The 18,167-nt window shown below is 40.0% G+C and overlaps 1 protein-coding gene across 1 annotated transcript; it reads left to right on the top strand.

Moving 5' to 3' along the window:
- Window positions 1–711: 711 nt before the first annotated feature.
- Window positions 712–17,251, top strand: TWF1 (twinfilin actin binding protein 1; the record flags this gene model as incomplete). The annotated part of the gene is made up of 9 exons (XM_080363618.1): window positions 712–782; window positions 4,138–4,215; window positions 6,706–6,884; window positions 8,201–8,296; window positions 10,838–10,942; window positions 14,382–14,507; window positions 14,704–14,854; window positions 15,276–15,397; window positions 17,081–17,251. The coding sequence occupies exons 1-9, from the start codon at window positions 758–760 to the stop codon at window positions 17,249–17,251; spliced, it is 1,053 nt and encodes a 350-aa protein (XP_080219744.1). The 5' UTR covers window positions 712–757.
- Between the last annotated feature and the right edge of the window lie 916 nt (window positions 17,252–18,167).

Below are 18,167 nucleotides of genomic sequence, written 5' to 3'. Positions count from 1 at the left end.
AACCTGTGGACAGAGGTGTCTGTTGACAGAAAACTAGCAAAACCAAACCTACTTTCAGAGCATGCCTAAATTCACAATGCAGGACTCTCCTTCAGTGGGAACTTTAAATGTTTAGGGAAAATTTATCAATGCAAGTTGAAAAGGTGTAAAAGCCTTTTATTGTGTGGAGAAGAAACTCACGGAGAAGCAAGTACACCCTCTTGGTGCCTGGATCCCTGCCTTGCCAGCACAGATGAGCGTCTCACCCACCAGAACCATGCTGAGAGAAGAAATCTGCACTATTTCTGTTGACACAGTGCCACCACGTAGCAAATAATGCAAAATTAAGAGAGAAAGACTGCCTTGTCAGAGGCAAGGGCTTAAGCCGATAGAGCTGTGGGTCTGGGCTCTGCCCTGTAATTTCTGGGCTCCTTCTCGGGTGACCGTTCAATGCAGAATTCACAGCACACACAACCAGCCTGGTGTCCCACCTCGTGCCTCCTTCCCTGCTTCCCCGAGCGGGAGACCGAGCCGCCTGGGGTGGCGCAATGGGAGCGGACACGGGGCAGGCGACGCGCCCGGCGGGGCTCTGCTGTAGGGGGCAGCAGCGCGGCGGCCGCTGCCGGGGCCCTGGGGCCGGCCCGGGCCGGCGGGGCCCGGAAGGCGCCGCGCTCTCTCCCGGCTGCTGAGTGGCGGCGGCGCGTCACGTGTGCGCGGCCGGGCCGGGCCGGGCCGGGCCGGGAGGCGGCAGACGGCACAGCCCGGGGCGCGGCGCGACATGTCCCACCAGACCGGTATCCAAGGTACCCATGCGGCTCTCCCTCGCCGGCGCTGACCGGCTGCCTTCCCTCGCCTCCGCGGTGCCCACCTGCCCCTCATGACAGCCGGGACCCCTTCCCTCCTCCTGCCCTGCCCTGCCCTGCCCGCCGGGCGGGCGCAGCGCCTTTCCCTGCGGGTCGGGTCGAGACGCGGGCAGGCGGCCGTTGTGGCCGTTTAACGGGCCGCTCCCGGCGGAATTTTCTCCCGTTCCGGGCTCTTTGTTCGCTGCTGGCCGAGCCCGTCCTTTCTGCCGCGGGATGGCGGGGAGGCCAGCTGAGCGCGGGGGGGAAACTGCTGCGGCCGCGGCCCCGGGCGGCCGCCGCTCCTCCGGGTCGGACCCAGAGCGTGTCCCCGGTCAGGCGCAGACCTGGGGGCGTTATCCGCACGGCTGACCGCGCCTGTCCGCCTTGGAGCGGTGGGAGCCCGCCTGAGGAAAGTGTTCGCTGCAGAAAGCCCCGAATGGCGAGCAGGGCCCTCTTGGCTCAGGTGACTTCCCTGGGCGCAGGTTGTCCCGCTGCCGCGGGCGGAGCCGTGCGGGGGCAGCGGGGCCGTGCGGGGGCAGCGGGGCCGTGCGGGGGCAGCGGGGCCGTGCGGGCTTCCCCGGGCACCTCCCGACCCGCCCGGCTCTGGGAGAAGCCGTCGCCCGGTCGGAGTGGCCGCAGCGGGTTTGGGAGGGTTGGGCAACACGGGACATGCCGAGGGTCGCTGCGGGCCCGTTGTGGTGGGAGCCCTGAGGAGAACCAAGAGCCCCGGAGTAGGGGAGTCCTGAAAAACCCGTCACTGGAAGCCCCGAAAGAGAAATGTGGGAGGACACCTTTTTTTTTTGCCCACGTTTCCAAACCTTGAAGGGTGTGAGGAGCAATTAGAACACCGTTTATTGTTTCTCATTGTTACTGGGTTTCCCCAGAATCACAGAATTGCTAAGCAGGGATTACACTGTAGGATTACGTGGGGCTGGGTTTTACTGTCTCGATTTCTGCAATCTGCTTGTACCATGTACTTTGTGTGCCCTCCCATATTTATTATTGAAGGTGACTTTTGTCCCAGCCATGGCAGCTCTTAACTGCTCTTCCATTCCCTTTTTTGTCCATTGACTTGCATTTGGTCTGCACCCTTTCTGTTCTCTCTTCTTTTTCTTCACCTGCGTGCCATTCTTTGCTTTTTTGTGCTGCTTCTTGTTCTTCAACCCTTTTCAGGCTAGGAGTGCATCTGGCATAGCTTTTTTTTTTTTTCCCAGGATGGGGAAAGCTGCTATAGTGTTCTTCATTCCCTTGTTCTCTCTCCTGGCAGTGCTGGAGGAAGGAGCAGAAGAATAGTCTGTTGCTTATCACAAGCAAGAAGAGTGGCTAAGCCTCTTGTGCTGCTCTCCTTCATGGCTTTGAGAATCTTTTGTCCTCTGAGGAGAGCTAGAGGGAACTCGGCAGCTTTCCTGCACGGATCCTGCCTTGCAGGCACTGATCGGGGGTCCTGTTTGCAGGAAAGCATCAACTTCTGCAATTTGGAAGAGGAATAGCACTTGTTGTGCCATTGCTGGCTTTAGCTACAAACAGGCTACTGTCACTCATAAACAATTGCAAGATTTGGCAGCATGGGCTGCTTTTTTTTTCTGGAAACAGAAATGAAGTCATGGGGACTGTGAAATGTACCAGGCAGTTGCTAAAAGGACTGGACTTTCAAATAGGCCAGTGATGATAAATAGTGTAGGAAGTCGCAGAATACATGGAGCTGTGAGAAAATACACTAGAATATGTTTGAAGTCTTCTAAATAATCTTTAAATAACATTCCTGTAAAATACTTGTGAAATAACCACCAGTTTTGATTCTGTAGGTCTCTGCTGTGGAGAAAGTTGAAGTAGAAAATAATATCACTCCATTGTGAATTTGAAAACCTTTATGAAAAAATAATGCATAGCTCACTTGATAGGTGGTTTCTCAAATGTCTTGTCTCAAAATTTTAACTTTGGGAGCTGTCAGCGCTGTGGTATTGGTGCAGGGACTGCTGGATTTTGGTCTTGTTTTGGTGTATAGGGTTGACGTGAGAGAATAAAGAGCAAAAATATAATAGACAAGAAGAGGATAAAGAAAAGCCCTGTGGGACCCAAAAGGTCTAGAAAGTGGCACAGCATTTGTATGCTGAATGGAATGGTGAGGATCAGCCAAGATGATTAGAAAAGCTGGCAGCGAATTACACTGAGGGTCTGCACTGGTTTGGTGGGAAGATGCTAACCGAGATGAAGCTTGAGTTGAACTGGTAACCCAGTTCAGTTTGTTTAACAACCCCTTCCCCTCCCACACCATTTTTGAATTTCAGAATGGGCCTGGACATCAGTTTGTGGGCACAAATTTAAAATGTTTTGGGTATGGACAATAATGTTTGTGGATACCATCTGACCATCTGTTCAGTTGGCCTGAACCTGACTATAAATACTCCTTTTTATTTGTTTCCTGGTTTGATGTTTGTTTTGCTGGTGCTGTGCTGTGTGCTGTGGGATTACTTAAAGGACCAGCTTGTAATACATGTTCTTCAATAAATGGTGTACAACCTCCTGTCTATGGTATAATTAAACTGATTTCCACTCAGATGATTTAGAAGAGCAGTTGAGATAAGAGTGATGTTCACATGGCTCAAGCACAGTTCTTCAGTATGCTTAGGGAAGTAAGTCTATCATATTTGTGGTATAGTGTCAATGTGGATTACAGACATTTAAAAGTATTTTTAGTTACTTCTTTCTAAATTCATTATAAAGCTATCCTGTTGTGACAGGTTGGGGTTTGAACAATGTCATCAAGGTACATACAAGGAGACAAGGTGGTATGAAATATGAGCAACAGGTTGCAGCCTTTGCTGGTATTCTTCAGAGAGGTATCCTCAGGAAAGACAGGCATGTTTACCAGACAAGCTCTAACATTTTCCTGGCAGGCGTAAAGTTTCTGTCTGAAAGTTTGTACTAAGCCTGCAGACTTCATGAAGCTATTGTAATTTGAGATGCGTCATATTTTTATTGTGTTGGCTGCGTTAACTCCGAAACCTGAGAGTGATGATGTGATGTTACCTTTAATTTTGACAATGTTGAAAATCATATGGTACAGTAGAAACCAGGGCTGTTTTGTAGTGTTGCCTGTCATCTTTTTGTGGCACGCCAGTGCCTGGAACAGTATGCAGCATGGAGGAAATATCACTCCTGTGTTCCTTTTTCAGTCCAACTTTGTTGTGAAGGGCCAACTATATGCTTCTCCAGTGTTGTTCTTACCTTTGTGAATATTCTTTGTCCTAGGGAAGTGAAATGTGTTAATTTGGTGTTTTCATTAAATGTGTTAATTTTATTTTCTCTTCTTCAGCTAGTGGAAGTGTTAAAGACACCTTTGTTGGAGCCAGAAATGGACAATACAGGCTTCTAAAAATAGTCATTGACAATGGTTAGTCAAATTTTAATCTTTTTCTCTGATTCTTTTAGATATTTTCGTAGTTATTTTAGTGACCTACATGTGCAATTGTTGGAAAAACAAACGTCTGCAAAACTTAATGTTACTAACATTTTCCATTTACAAAAGGTAAAATTTAAGTTTTGGTGATGCTAAGCTTTTCAGCATGATGCTACTGTATTTTTGCATTTGAATTTTTTTTCCAAATATCAGTTCATATTTTGCCAAGAACTGCTCTGTACTTCCTATGGGTACTATAAATAGGCTTACTTTTGTCTTCTTACTAGATAAAGAGTGGAGGAGAAAAAAAAAAAATCCACACCAGTGTAGTGTTTAGGCACTTTGGTCACTTCCATTAGACAGAGAAATTCTTACACCACAGCTAGTCACTATAGATGAAGTATAAATGTTACCTGCCTTTTATACTGGGATCACCTGCATGTAAAAGGTCCCATTAAAACAGATGGTTAAGTAATAATCTGGTTAGCTACATAGAAAGTATCTTAAAAAATCTGTAACTTTGTACAAGATTTCAAAGCTAGAACTGTTCCTTAAATCTCATGTGTTACATAAATATAAAATTACTTAGTCCTTGCAGAACTTGAGTTTGATCTTTTAACTTCTTGGCAAGCGATCAAGGCTGCAAACATTGCAAGATAGAATGCATAATTAATTTTATTTTTAATAGCAGTGCTAGTTGAGTGTACAAGACACTTCATGGTTTAGTCCATCTTTTAAAATTCATTAAATGTCCACCTTGGGTTTTGTGTTTTTTCTGGAGTACACTGAAGCACCTGTTAGCTGGAGAAAGGTACATGTGTGTACATGTACATAAACATACTTTTATTGTTAGGTAAATAACCTACTGTTACCTTATTTGTTTTTGCTTGACTTTAAGAAGTCATCTGACATTGTAATATTGCTTTCCTTAAGGAAGTGGCAATAGTAATATTATAAGCAGGTCATTGTGGTGAGGTCTTCATAGCACAAGGTAGCAAATGCTGGCATACCATTGATTTTGTTCGTGTTTGGTTGTTTGTTTTGTTGGTGTTTTGTCTGGTTCTTTTTTGTTTTCCCAAGGCAAAGTAAAACAATATGCTTTTGTTCGTATGCTACTTTTTAATATGAAATGACCCGGGAAATAAGATAGAAATGGAAGACGTGTGTGTGTGTGTATGCACTTTGGCTCCATGTAGAAGCAGAATCCAGTCTTTGATACTATTGTCCACAGTTCAAAAAGAAACCTTTAAGACTCCCAGAATACTGGGACAGTTGCCTCATCCATCTGCAGGAGCCTTCGGCAACTGCTCTTAGTCAACAGATAATAGTCAAAATTGGGTTCTGCTAATCTGAGTTATTGAGAGGTTTGCTGCTGGGCAACAGGGTTCCTCCAATGGTATCTTTTTGTCTTAAATCCAAGTGAGTATAAAGCCACCTAGAGTTCAGAACTGGCAAGTACATTCTGAATATTCTGGTCTAGTTGTACAACTTCAGCTACTTTGCATCTAATCAGAGAAGAGACAAACACCCTCTCCATGAGCTGTTCATGTTCTGCGACTTACTGTAGTAGAGTGCCTGGCTCTGAAAGTCTTGCTGCAAAGTCATTTGTGTACTGTTGTACTTTTGTCTGAAGTTTTAGAAGTTAGGTCCTAGACTCTCAAAAGATATTTTGTATACTGGCTACTGCATGGTCTTCAGACTGTTATGGAATCCTGTTTAAACAAGGTATTTCTGTTTTGATTGCAGAGCCTAATGTTTATTGAGAAGCTGAAAAATGTTTTGAAAGACACTATACTAATATTTTCCTTTGGAAGCTGCTATGTTATTTATAAATAAGAGAAAAATCTTGTTGCTACAGCAGTTTACATCTGAAGTATTCTATGCAGACATAAGCCAATTATACATAATAAACAACTTCAGTCATTTAAAGAGACCATAGATATGAAGCTGTATTAGAAAGAGGTTTATCTACTTACATAATCAAGTGATTAGTGCAAGCATATTCATTCCAAACTCTTTTCACTGTATAACTGAGTTGTTGACTCCTTACAGTGAGTACAAACACTAATATGTTATAGCAAGAGCATCAATAATTCTAGAATTTAAAAGCTTACTCTCGTTTCTACTTAAGTGTTCCCATTTAAAAATAAGTTAACTGGCAGAAGACAGTTTTTATTTACCTTCTCTCTACATTATGCTAAAAATACAAATGTCACTCTTATCCCTTCAGATCAAAGAGTTTGATGACAACCAGCACAGTACTGCTCAACTATTTGTATCTGGGTTAAAGCAAGTTAGGGTTTGAACATAAACAGCTTTTGTAGGAATTTACCCACTTTCACACTGACTATTTTTGACTTCGATTCTTCTGGACATAATCATGAAAGATGAAGTATCTGATTAACTGTTTATTATAATGGTTAATTTTGAAAAACATTATTAACTATATTGTTGCTAACCTGTAGCTTTGGTTATTGCTTATAGAGCAGCTTGTTGTGGGATCCTCTAGGCGGCCGGTTGGATCATGGGAAAAGGATTATGATTCCTTTGTCCTTCCCCTTCTTGAAGACAAACAGCCATGTTATATATTATACAGATTAGATTCTCAGAATGCTCAAGGATATGAATGGATCTTCATTGCATGGTCACCTGATCACTCTCCTGTAAGTAAAAGTCAACAGATAACTTCATGTTGTTAATGATTTTTCAGCAGAGCCATTTGATCTGAATCTTAGATGCGAAGGAAAAGGATTTGAGGAATGAAGCATTCCCCAGCTTTCCCCTCACTTTACCCCACAAAAAATGGAAAAACATCTTTCTTGAAGCTGGTTGAGGACCCATATCAGTGGGTCTAGGTGGAGTGCAGCTGATCCAATTTATTTCTAGCCTGACTGGAGGAGACAAGACAATGTTTTTGCCCTATTTGTTTGTCTGTCTTTCTGTCAGTGTTTCATGAAAATCCGTTGAAGGATATAGGACAGAAATCTCTATGGGTGTTATAATGGAGAGAAGGATTATAGTGTGAGCTCAAGCTGTTAATATTGTGTTTGGTGCTGGCTGCCCAGCTGGCACTCGTGGATCTGTGACCTGCTGCAGAATATACTGTTTCTTAGTTGGTAGTTAGAGAACATGGAAGGGAACTGTGCTTAGGCTTGGGAGTTTCTATGAGAAACTAGGATACTCTGCACAGTTTCTGGGAATGTGAGAGTAAGGGAAAACAGAAAGTAAAGCTATTCCAATAGTCCTACTACCTTCATTAGCAGTTAGGAAACAGCAAGACACCAAGAGGTGCAGTGCATGGAAGAGATTATGTGGAAAAGATGAGATATTATTGTGAGGATGACATGACAGTGAATTAAAGTGGGAAAATGAGACTGTTGAGAGAGGAATAAGTAACTGTGTTTGGCACAAGTTGATAGGGAACAAACATCATTAGATCTTCTACTCCCAGAATATTTAGTTTTTTTCCACTCTGTAGTTGGAGGAAAAAAATAAATCTATCAGGAGTCACAAATAAATTTTATTTTATCAAATAAAAAATACTTATTTGCAGTTTGCTTTTCCTCTATACATTGTATCCATTAGTACACAGACCAGTGACAAAAGATCTAAACAATTGTATTTTTTCTGATCTAAAATTAATAAAGTTTATGTTGACTTCCAACCCCCCCCCCATTTGAAAAAAATCCCTTATACTCTTACTAAGGCTGTGATTTAGTTTTGGAATTAGTTTGATAATACTGCATAGTATCATGCCCTTGAGAATTTCATGGCATGTGTTAGTATTGTAATCCAGAGCTCATTCTGTGGAGTTTATTAAGAATTACAACTTCATAATGCAGTTTCAACACTTAAAATATTTGTTCAGGAGAGATGTTTTTTAAGGGACTTGGTACACTAACATGCTAAATTCTCTGTTTACACCAAAGAAAAAATAAAGGAACCCAAACTGACACAACACTGGTTTATTATATGATAGGTTCGTCAAAAAATGTTGTATGCAGCAACACGAGCAACCCTTAAGAAAGAATTTGGAGGTGGTCATATTAAGGATGAAGTATTTGGAACGGTACAGGTATGTTGTTCTTTTTAAGTCAGGACACTGACTGTAAATACTGAATATAGTAGCTTATGTTACTGATGTGAATTTCTGGTGTTTCTGCTCTTTTTCCATTAAGGAAAAAAGTTAAAAGCTATGTATATTATTCCAGTGTTAAAATGTAATTGCTCTTATTTTAAGAAGCAAGTGAGTATATTTATCAACTTGAGACTAAGAAGTCCTTGCTTCAAATGGTTATGAAAACTAAATAGGAATAATAGGAGCATCGCTTATCTCACTGCACGCATGTGAATCTTCTAAAAGCTGTAACACTACAACTTTCAGGCCAACTCTATAGAGGAGCCATTTTGGATGTATGGTGCTGAATCAGAAGTGGGTTAGAGCAGTGATCTTAAGCCATTAACATCTGAAAACAATTTTTTTTTTATCTTAAACTAAGGATATTAAGCTGTCAGTTTCTTAAAATGTAACTCAAGTCCATGGCTGCCATTGTAACTTATGGAAACAGAATTTTAATAGCTACTGATTTGTTCAGTGAAAATACTAATAGTTGACTGTTCACTTATGGTGAGATAACTGGAAGGTGCATGTATGAAATCTAACAAGTTTCTAAGGGATGTTGAAAAGCCTTCAAGTGCTGTGCATGTAAGGAAACACGAGACTATTGAATTACCTTGGTTTCTTTTGGAAATGAGTCTTACATGATTGTGATGTCTGCCTGACAAAGTCTTGACTTTTTAATCCATTGCTAGTTTTAAAGAAATACAAGCTAGACTTCTCAAAGATACAGAATTCCTGTAGCTTTCATGAAAATTGATGATTACTTAGAGATCAAAATTATAATTCCCCTTTTCCTCTTTTAGCAAAGACAGACTGCAGCAGTTATCTTCTGTTTGGCCTGTTAATTAGTTCATCGAATGCACAAATCTGAACCAAAGCACCAGCACTATTGACACAGGGAGCTGGTGCTGAAGGAAGGGAAGGAGTTGGAGATTTGGGGAAGAACTGAGGATTTTGTAGTGGGAAAAAAGCTGTGGAAGAAACTTGGACTGTTGTGGTGGACACACAAGTCCATAAGGACACGAGGCTAATAATTCTGCTGCTCACCTAATAAATAATTTGTTACATTCAGCATTAATAACCCGTGATGGAATTTTCATTATCCTAACAAACCTCTCTGTAGAGGCCGTATTCTGGAGAAGTAGATAACTGAGTTGCTTAGAGGGTTTACTCATAGAGGTCATGTTAATTTTTCTTGCCTATTCAATCAACTGACCTCTCACTGCGACTTGCACCAAACCATTAGCAGTCTATGTAATATGTAGAATTTGCATCTAGCCTTATGACTCAGAGCCCAAGTCTGAGCTTCCATCTCAATTGTAAGGAAGAAGCAATTCATTTGTCCATTCCTGTTATTTCAGAATGTGCTTTGGGCACTTAGAGGATGGTGTCAATGTAACTCACTTTTTCCAGGTTCATTATTTTGCAACTCAATATATCTCTAAATTCTTGGTTTCAGTGTATTCTTGGTTTCAGTGTCTTTATAATCATCTTAATTATAGCTGACCTGTAATGTTTATCTGTATGAAAATCACAGCTTCTTCAAGGTATGAAGTTGCAAACCTCACTCAGAATCTTGATCGTCAGCATCCAGTGATTTACTCTGTGTTCATTTTGTTAGACACAAGGATGGTTTAGTTGCAACCAGCCCTCTTATCCTGGTGGAACCTGCTTATGGTCCTGCTACTTCACATGTATGAACCTGGATACCTCTGGGCTCCTGAAACAAGACATAATGAAATATTGGCACAGGAAAGTGTATTTGAGAAGGTCTGTCTCTTTCAGAAAGGGAAGAGCTGAGAAGGACCTTTCTCTTTCACCTCAGACCTTGAGTATAAAATCACATTAATATGATTGCATAAAGTCCTGCCCTTCTCTGAGTGACCACCTTAATAATAAAGACACAACGGTATTCGCCTCTGGCGTCAATCTCTTTGGAGAGGGCCACAACTGACACTGAGTATTAATGAATTCCCTAAAGAGGTTATCAGAACTCATCATTTCTGTGACACTGCATCCTAAACTATTTGCAGTGTCATGTGCTTGCTCCCTGTCCTAAGGTAGCATTTCTATCTCCCATTTTTAGATAGAAAACTACCAATAAACTTCCAGTCTGAGCATGCAAATTTTGTAAGAAAATAGGGGTTTTTTTAAATTATTTATTAGAGTTGTGACAACTCTGTGAGGTTTTGCCTAAGAAGGCTGAATAATTTCATGCACACAGTCTTCTCTAATGCTAATTTTTGAATTAGCAAGGTAATTGGGGACTGATTGTGGAGATGCTGCCCGTGGTACAACTGGACAAAAGAGCAGCCCAGTGGGCCCTGCTGGACAGGAAGATGAGCTGAATTTGCAAATGCACCTACACTTGTAATCCATTCAAATGACATGACCTTAATTGTGTGGGAGGGAAGTGCTTGTTTTATGCTGCATAGAACATCTTTGAAGAAAACTTATATTATCAATAAATGATCAAGATTTATATTGTGTTTTCAGGATGATGTTTCACTGAATGGATATAAAAAATATTTGATATCACAGGCTTCCCCTGCACCTCTGACTGCAGCAGAAGAGGAACTTCGGCAAATTAAGATTAATGAGGTACTTATAATGTCTTCAAGCATGGAAACTGGGTGTGGATTTCAAAGCATATTGTAGGGAAAAAGTCTTTCTAGGGTAAAAAAGGGCAAAACAGAAAACAGAAAGTTTGACAAAGTTTGAGTGGATGAGAATATAAATTTATTTCTCAATGAGTTGAGGCTGCAGGATGATGACAGCTGGAGTCGAAGTGGCATGATGGTGCTGAATTTGCGAGGCCTCATGCCTGAGTCAGAGGCCTCGCAAATTGCAGAGTTTAGTTGTTGGAACTTTGGCCCTTCACATGCTTTTAAAATCACTGGATATGCTTGGTGTGAAGGGTGACTGAGCACTGGCACAGGTTGCTCAGAGAGGTCGTGGAGTCTCCATCTTGAAAATATTCAAAAGCCGTTTGGACAAAGACCTGGGCAACCTGCTTTAGGTGGTCCTGATGCAGTAGGGTGGTTGGACAAGGTGACCTCCAGAGGTCCCTTCCAACCTCAGCTATTCTGTGATTGCCCACTTACATTTTCCATGGTGGCAGAAATTGTAGAGAAAACACAAAATAGCAACTGTTGCTGTGAATGATTGCCAGGAGTATTTCAGCAGCCTTATTCCTAGAGGAAACGTGCGTAACTTCCAGCACCAGTGCACTTGTCTTTATCACTGAGAGGAAGTCAGTAGAATTCCAATAAAAATAAAATAGAAATCCAAAACAAATAGCTTGTGCTTTAAAGAGACCGATTTGCCTTTGCTACAAATGCTTTATAGAAAAACCTCTAACAAATGCTTTTAACCAAGTAATTTGATGATTGCCAACTAGCTAGTGACTGAAAAATTTCAGAGGATTTTTTTGCATGTTTTTTTCTTCACTTGATCACTGTTTGTGTTCAGACATGCATTAAAATAGGTCATGTGCTCATCTCATTAGTTCTTTAGACTTGTATTTTACAGCCGTGGTTCACGTGTTTGCAATATGGTTTGTTTCTGCAGCTGGGTACCAGCAAACCACGGTGTTAAATGCAACTCTCTATATTTTCTTATGTTTTCACTCTACTGTGCTTGTGCTGTAACGTTGTTGTTTACTGTTTTGTTTTGTTTTTTTTCCCCAGTGGTGTCTTTTGTTACTTTCCAAGTCTAATTTTGATTAATCCAATGTAGAAATGCATTCATAGTCACCAAAGACTGTGTTTTACTTGAATGGCTTTAAAAAAAACCCTACTAATGTGTGAATGTAGAATTTCTGTGGTATTGATGATTGCTTCTGTTATTAGTATTATCAGTTATGCACTACATACAGTGTGTTTGACAGCTGATTTATGCAGACTAAAACTTTATGCTATTATGAAACTTCAGCAGCAATAGCTGTACTTTTCAGAGATATACAAAGTATAGATTGCTGCCATTTTGACTTTGTTTGAAGCATCTGGCAATACGTTAACTTAGATAATTTTTTTCTTAATTATTTCCACCATTATGAAGCTTGTAATTAGACTCTGAAAACTAAAAGCTTTCTGATTAAAAAAAAAAACCCCAAACATTTTCCATATGTATATTCTTCCATAATCACCCTGAGAAATATTTTACTGGATCAGATTAAAGGATTGCCTAGTCTGCTGTCAAGGCCCTGAGTAAACAACAGCAGAAATCTAGAAGGAGTGTAAGAGCAGGGCAAGAGGCCATAATTCCTTTGAGTACTCTTGTGTTGCCTCAACTTTTGCAGGCAGGGAACTTCCTGAGCAAGAGGTGTCTTGCTATATTATTGTTCTTAATGGGTTGTTCATCCATCATCTAGTCTTGTAGTTTTTCTGCAACCACATAAAGTTTTTTGTTTGCCACAGATCCTATGGCAGTGTATTCCACAGCTTGACAAAGTGCTATGTAATGAGCTGCTGCCTGCTATCTACTAGTTTGTGATAACCCTAAAAATTGTGTGTGGAAGGCAAAGAAAAGTCATTAAGTTATTCCTCAGTTTTCCCCTCCCTTTTGATAAAGCCAACTGTACCCTGGGCTGCATCAAAAGGAGCGTGGCCAGCAGGTCAAGGGAGGTGATTCTGCCCCTCTGCTCTGCTCTGCTCTGCTCTGCTCTGGTGAGAACACACCTGGAGTCCTGTGTCCAGCTCTGGAGCCCTCGGTACAGGAAAGACATGGACCTGTTGGAGAGAGGCCAGAGGAGGCCCCAAGAATGATGAGAGGGCTGGAACAGCTCTGCTGTGAGAACAGGCTGAGAGAGTTGGGGTTTTTCAGTCTGGAGACAAGAAGGCTCCAGGGAGACCTTGTTGTGGCTTTTCATTACTTAAAAAGGGCTTGCTTATAAGAAAGATGGGGACAGACATTTTAGCAGGGCATATTGTAGGAGGACAAGGGATAATGGTCTTAAACTAAAAGAGCGGAGATTCAGACTAGGTATAAGGAAGCAATTTTTTACGAGGGTGGGAAAACAGTAGCATAGGTTGCCCAGGGAGGTGGTAGATGCCCCATCCCTGGAAACACTGAGGGCCAGGCTGGATGGGGCTCTGAGCAACCTGATCTAGTTGTCCCTGCTCATTGCAGGGGGCTTGGTCTAGATGACCTTTGAAGGTTCTTTCTGACTCAAAAAATGATTCTAAGATTCTATATCCGTGGACCTCTTGTATTCCTTATCAGTTATCTCTTCCTTATCAGTTATCTCTTTCCCTTGCCTGTCCCCACACTTCACAGCTTGCTTTTATGTTTGGGTTTTTTGTACTTGTATTTTAATATGGGTTATATATTATGGTATTTTATTATGGTTTATTATTTTTGTGATGCCTATTTTATGTTTATTCATCCGACTTTTATGCAGATATATTTTGCAAATATTTATTTATATAAACTTCTTCATAAGTTTATCTAGCTTTATACAAAAACAAGCTCTTCCACCTGTTTCTTACCTTCTTTCCTTGTTGCTGACAATCCATTCTTTAAAATGTGGAGTATAACCTGGTGTTTCCCCAAGTATCTTTGTTTTCTATTTTTTTTTATGAGTTTAATTCATATTTCATTTTTAATTAAAGCTGAACATCTTCCATTTGATTTAAGACCCACACTTTCCACTCTGTACAATTTTCTGGCTTTTGCTGCTTCATCAAAAGTGTTAAATGTATTTGCAAAATTATAAAAGGAGGTTAATACATTCAAAAGCTAATACTTCAATGATAAGTTCAGACTTGGGAAGACTGGAGGCCAGAGGTCATTTTAAGAGAAACTGCATGAATGTTAAGATAAACATAAATTCTCAAAAAATGGCTTTAAAATAACTGTTCATTTCTCGCACATAATGCAGGTCTGTTGGATGTGGGGATGATGGTTTAGGGTAGTTTATTTTCAGAATAGCTACTGTTACCTGTGTGTAATCATCTGCAACTCATTGTCAGTTATTGTATGAAACCAAACAAATGCTTGCAGAGATTTCTGTGTACATCTCAATTGACTTGTGTTCCAGGTACAAACGGATGTTGGTATAGATACCAAGCATCAAACACTGCAAGGAGTAGCATTCCCCATTGCTAAAGAAGCTATTCAAGCTTTGGAGAAATTGAAAAATAAGAAACTCAATTATGTACAACTGGCAAGTATAAAATACTTCAACTATTCTTTTAATAGTGAGTATAAAATAGATTACCTGTACATTAAACAATGTGCATTGGTGATGTATACTGATAAACTACCATTCTATATTAGATCAATTGATTTTTTAGTGTTGTATTACGTTCTCTGGTTTGCTTTCTTTATATTAACTATATTCAGGTTTGCTTTGTTAACAGCAAATTGATATGAAAAATGAAACTATTATTTTGGCCAACACACTTCACACTGAACTGAAGGACTTGCCAAAAAGAATTCCAAAGGATGCTGCGCGTTACCACTTTTTCCTGTATAAGCATACCCATGAAGGAGACTATTTGGAATCCATAGGTATGAGAAAGTTCTCCAATATGAAATTTCATTGGCTTGTTTCACATACTTCAGTAATTTTGAGGCAGAGAGAAAGATGTGTCATAAAAGTAATCTGTCTGTCAGCATGATCATAAATTTCAGAGTCAGTTGGTTGTGAAACTGACTTCTGAAGAGTCCTTATGTTTAGAAAGCAGCAAGCTATCCCTTTTGATTATGAACACTCATAAATCAGTTGTCATGTGAAAACAAAGTTACTGGCCATTCTCTCATCCGCATTTGAAATGAAACGCTTGCTGAAGCAAAAAAGTTCCAGAATGATGTTACATTTTTCCATTTCAGATTGCATAGTTGATTTGCAATGTGTCTCTGCTGTACATGATTTTGTGGTAAGGGTTTTGATGGAGTGTAGTTATGGTCTAATTTTTTTTTTCCCTTTCAGTGTTCATCTACTCTATGCCAGGCTATACCTGTAGTATACGAGAAAGAATGCTCTACTCTAGTTGCAAAAGTCCACTGTTAGAAATTGTAGAAACACAGTTGTGGATGCAGATAATCAGGAAGGTAAGTACACTGGGTATACTGGTATTTCCTCCATCCCCCTGTTCCCTCCTTAATATTCAACTATAACTGTCTCTGCCACCACCTTCTCTAAACAATGAAAAGTGTTGTGTAACTATTAAAGTTTAAAGTTTGTCCTGACCAAGAAATGCTTGCTGATAAAGCTCCAGAGATAAAGCTAAGTTATGGAAGCTTTTTTCTGGTTCCTAATTTCTACAGTTTCATAGCTTTAACAAACACTTGTACATCAAGGGAGTGTTTGAGAGTAGTGCTTTGAAGGACTATTTAGTACTAACATGATTTCTTACTTAAAGGCCTGTCATATTTTGGACCACAACACATCGCTATTGTTGAATATTAAATTCTTTTAAAGCCAAGGTTATTTAAGGATTTTCAAAATAGTTTCAAGCTGCAGTTCTGGAACTCAGAACTGCTATCTTAGGAATCCTTGATGGGGCAAACAAAGATTTGCAAGCAAGCTGATTTTCTTTTTTTTTTTTTTTCTTACATTGTATAGATTTTGCTACTATACAATAAGTTCCTTCTCACCTCCAGAGCAGAGACCATAGGAATGGACTGTGTGACATATGGTTACAAAAAACTTTCAGGCTTGGTTTCTGGGGGGATTATATCTACCTAAAAATTAGCAGAGTTAATACTAAACATTTTCACAGAAGGGACATGAATTAAGTAGATTATCACTACCTGTTTTTTATATGTAATTATTTCTCAGAAATATCCTTTCTATGACAAAATAAATGCACCATGTGACTCCTGAAATTCACATAGACGTATTTCTGAAGCAGGAACTTCTAACAGCAATATCATGGCTGGCAGGTCTGTCAAGTGCTATGGTTGGCAGGCTACGAAGTGCTGAAAGCTCAGCAGAGCAGGGTCAAAGCATTTCTCTGAATTCTAGATTCCTGGAATTGAAAACAGTGGGGTTTTGCTTGAGAACATTATTTTCTTTCCATCCAGGTCTATATGCTTAAATTGTAAAAACCAAAGCAACCCGCCCTTTTGTTCATTAAACTACTTACAGCTTTTCCCTGGCTTGAATACTTGGTGAGTTGCAGCAGCCAGCTAATCCTATCAGCTGTTTGTACTCCTCCCCTTCCATCTCAGGAGACCACAGTCTGCATGCACATTGCTTTAAAGTACATTTTAGTGAAATAAAAATAAAATTCTTAAAATATGGAGATTAAATTGAGACAGTGAAAAGTTTTTTTGATTTTAGAGGGGAGAATGAAGAAAGGAAATTGTAGTTCTGAAGGATCTGCGTGCTGCTTTTTTTATTAAGGAAGTTACTTTACAGTTGAGTAAATAACCACTTGTTTCCACATATAATATTTACTCCTGGTTAGTGTTAACATGTAGAATGTGGTAAAGCTTGGGACAGGGGAGGTTTCTTGGCATTTGTACTGTGTATCTGTGCTTAAATGTCAGGAAAAATAATTAAGTCAAATCATACTTAATATGGGTAAGAGTAGAGTGGATTCTTGGAAAAACTACCCAAGATTGCTCAGGGCAGAGGCACAAGTTGGAGAACATCTCCATGCTAGATTCTGAACATTATGGCACATATGGTTTCAATATATTATTTAGAGCTTCAGCAAAATTTCAAAATGTTTTTTAAATGTTACCTTTAGCTGAATATGATAAATGTTGGATTTTTTTTTTCCCCAGATTGAAATAGATAATGGTGATGAGTTAACTGCTGACTTTCTTTATGAGGAGGTTCATCCAAAACCACATGCTCACAAACAAAGTTTTGCTAAACCAAAAGGTCCTGCGGGGAAGAGGGGAATACGAAGACTCATTAGAGGTCCAGCAGAGACTGAAACACCTAGTGATTAGAAACTGTTGTTTGCACTTAAGTATTACATTAAGAAGTGAAATTCTGGCTTTTGGCAATGAACTGAAATCATTCCATTCATAGATGTTAGGGGGAAAAAAAAGGCTCTTTGTACTCTTCTCTTTTCTGACCTCAACACTTTTTATATTGTTACACGATTATATTTGTTGACCATGTTTTGACATGTGGAAGAGCTAATCCTTTTAAAGCTAGAAGAGAAGAACTAAGCTAGTAGCCGTTTATTTTCAATTAGAATCCATTATTTAATATCTGTACATTTGGTCATAAACTTTGCAGACGTAAGACTATTAAGCCCATGTATTCTGTGGTTATATTGCCACTGAATGCCTAGATAACAAACCTGTATTCTTATGAGTAACCTATTGAAATCCGTAAGACTTTCCATGTGAGAAGAGCTGAAGGGCTATATAGAATTGTCCCGGATAAATCTTTATTTTCCCTTGTAGCTCTTATGGACAATAGTACAATGGGTGGCTTTCTTCTGGTTTTGACATGATGCATTGTTGGGTTTTGTTGTTGTTTTGTTTGGGTTTGTTTGGGTTTTTTTTGTAATAGAAAATATAAACTAAAATCCGGTATCAAGCATTTAATGTAAGTGTTCAGGAATAGTTGGATATTCTCCCACACAAAAGCATGGTCACTTAAAATTTATAACTAATTTCTCGGAATTGTCTTTAAAAGAAATCTGACATAAAACCACTACAGCTTTTCCAGACTTCTATACCACTTGTAAGCCTTATATATTAAGTACTGAAAGGCCAAGTAAAAGGTAATTAAAAGTGCATGAGTTAGTATACTCAGTAGATTATGGAGCTGCTTTCAAAGCAATATGCTTAAGGTTTCTAATAAATAATTGATTATCTGTGCACTTGGATCTAAAACTGTGTAAATTCAGGA

The sequence above is a fragment of the Nesoenas mayeri genome (genome assembly GCF_963082525.1).
Source record: "Nesoenas mayeri genome assembly, chromosome: 1".
Taxonomy (NCBI): Eukaryota; Metazoa; Chordata; class Aves; order Columbiformes; family Columbidae; genus Nesoenas; species Nesoenas mayeri.
Note: the sequence above shows the minus strand (reverse complement) of the source record. Positions and strands in the feature narration are given on the sequence as shown.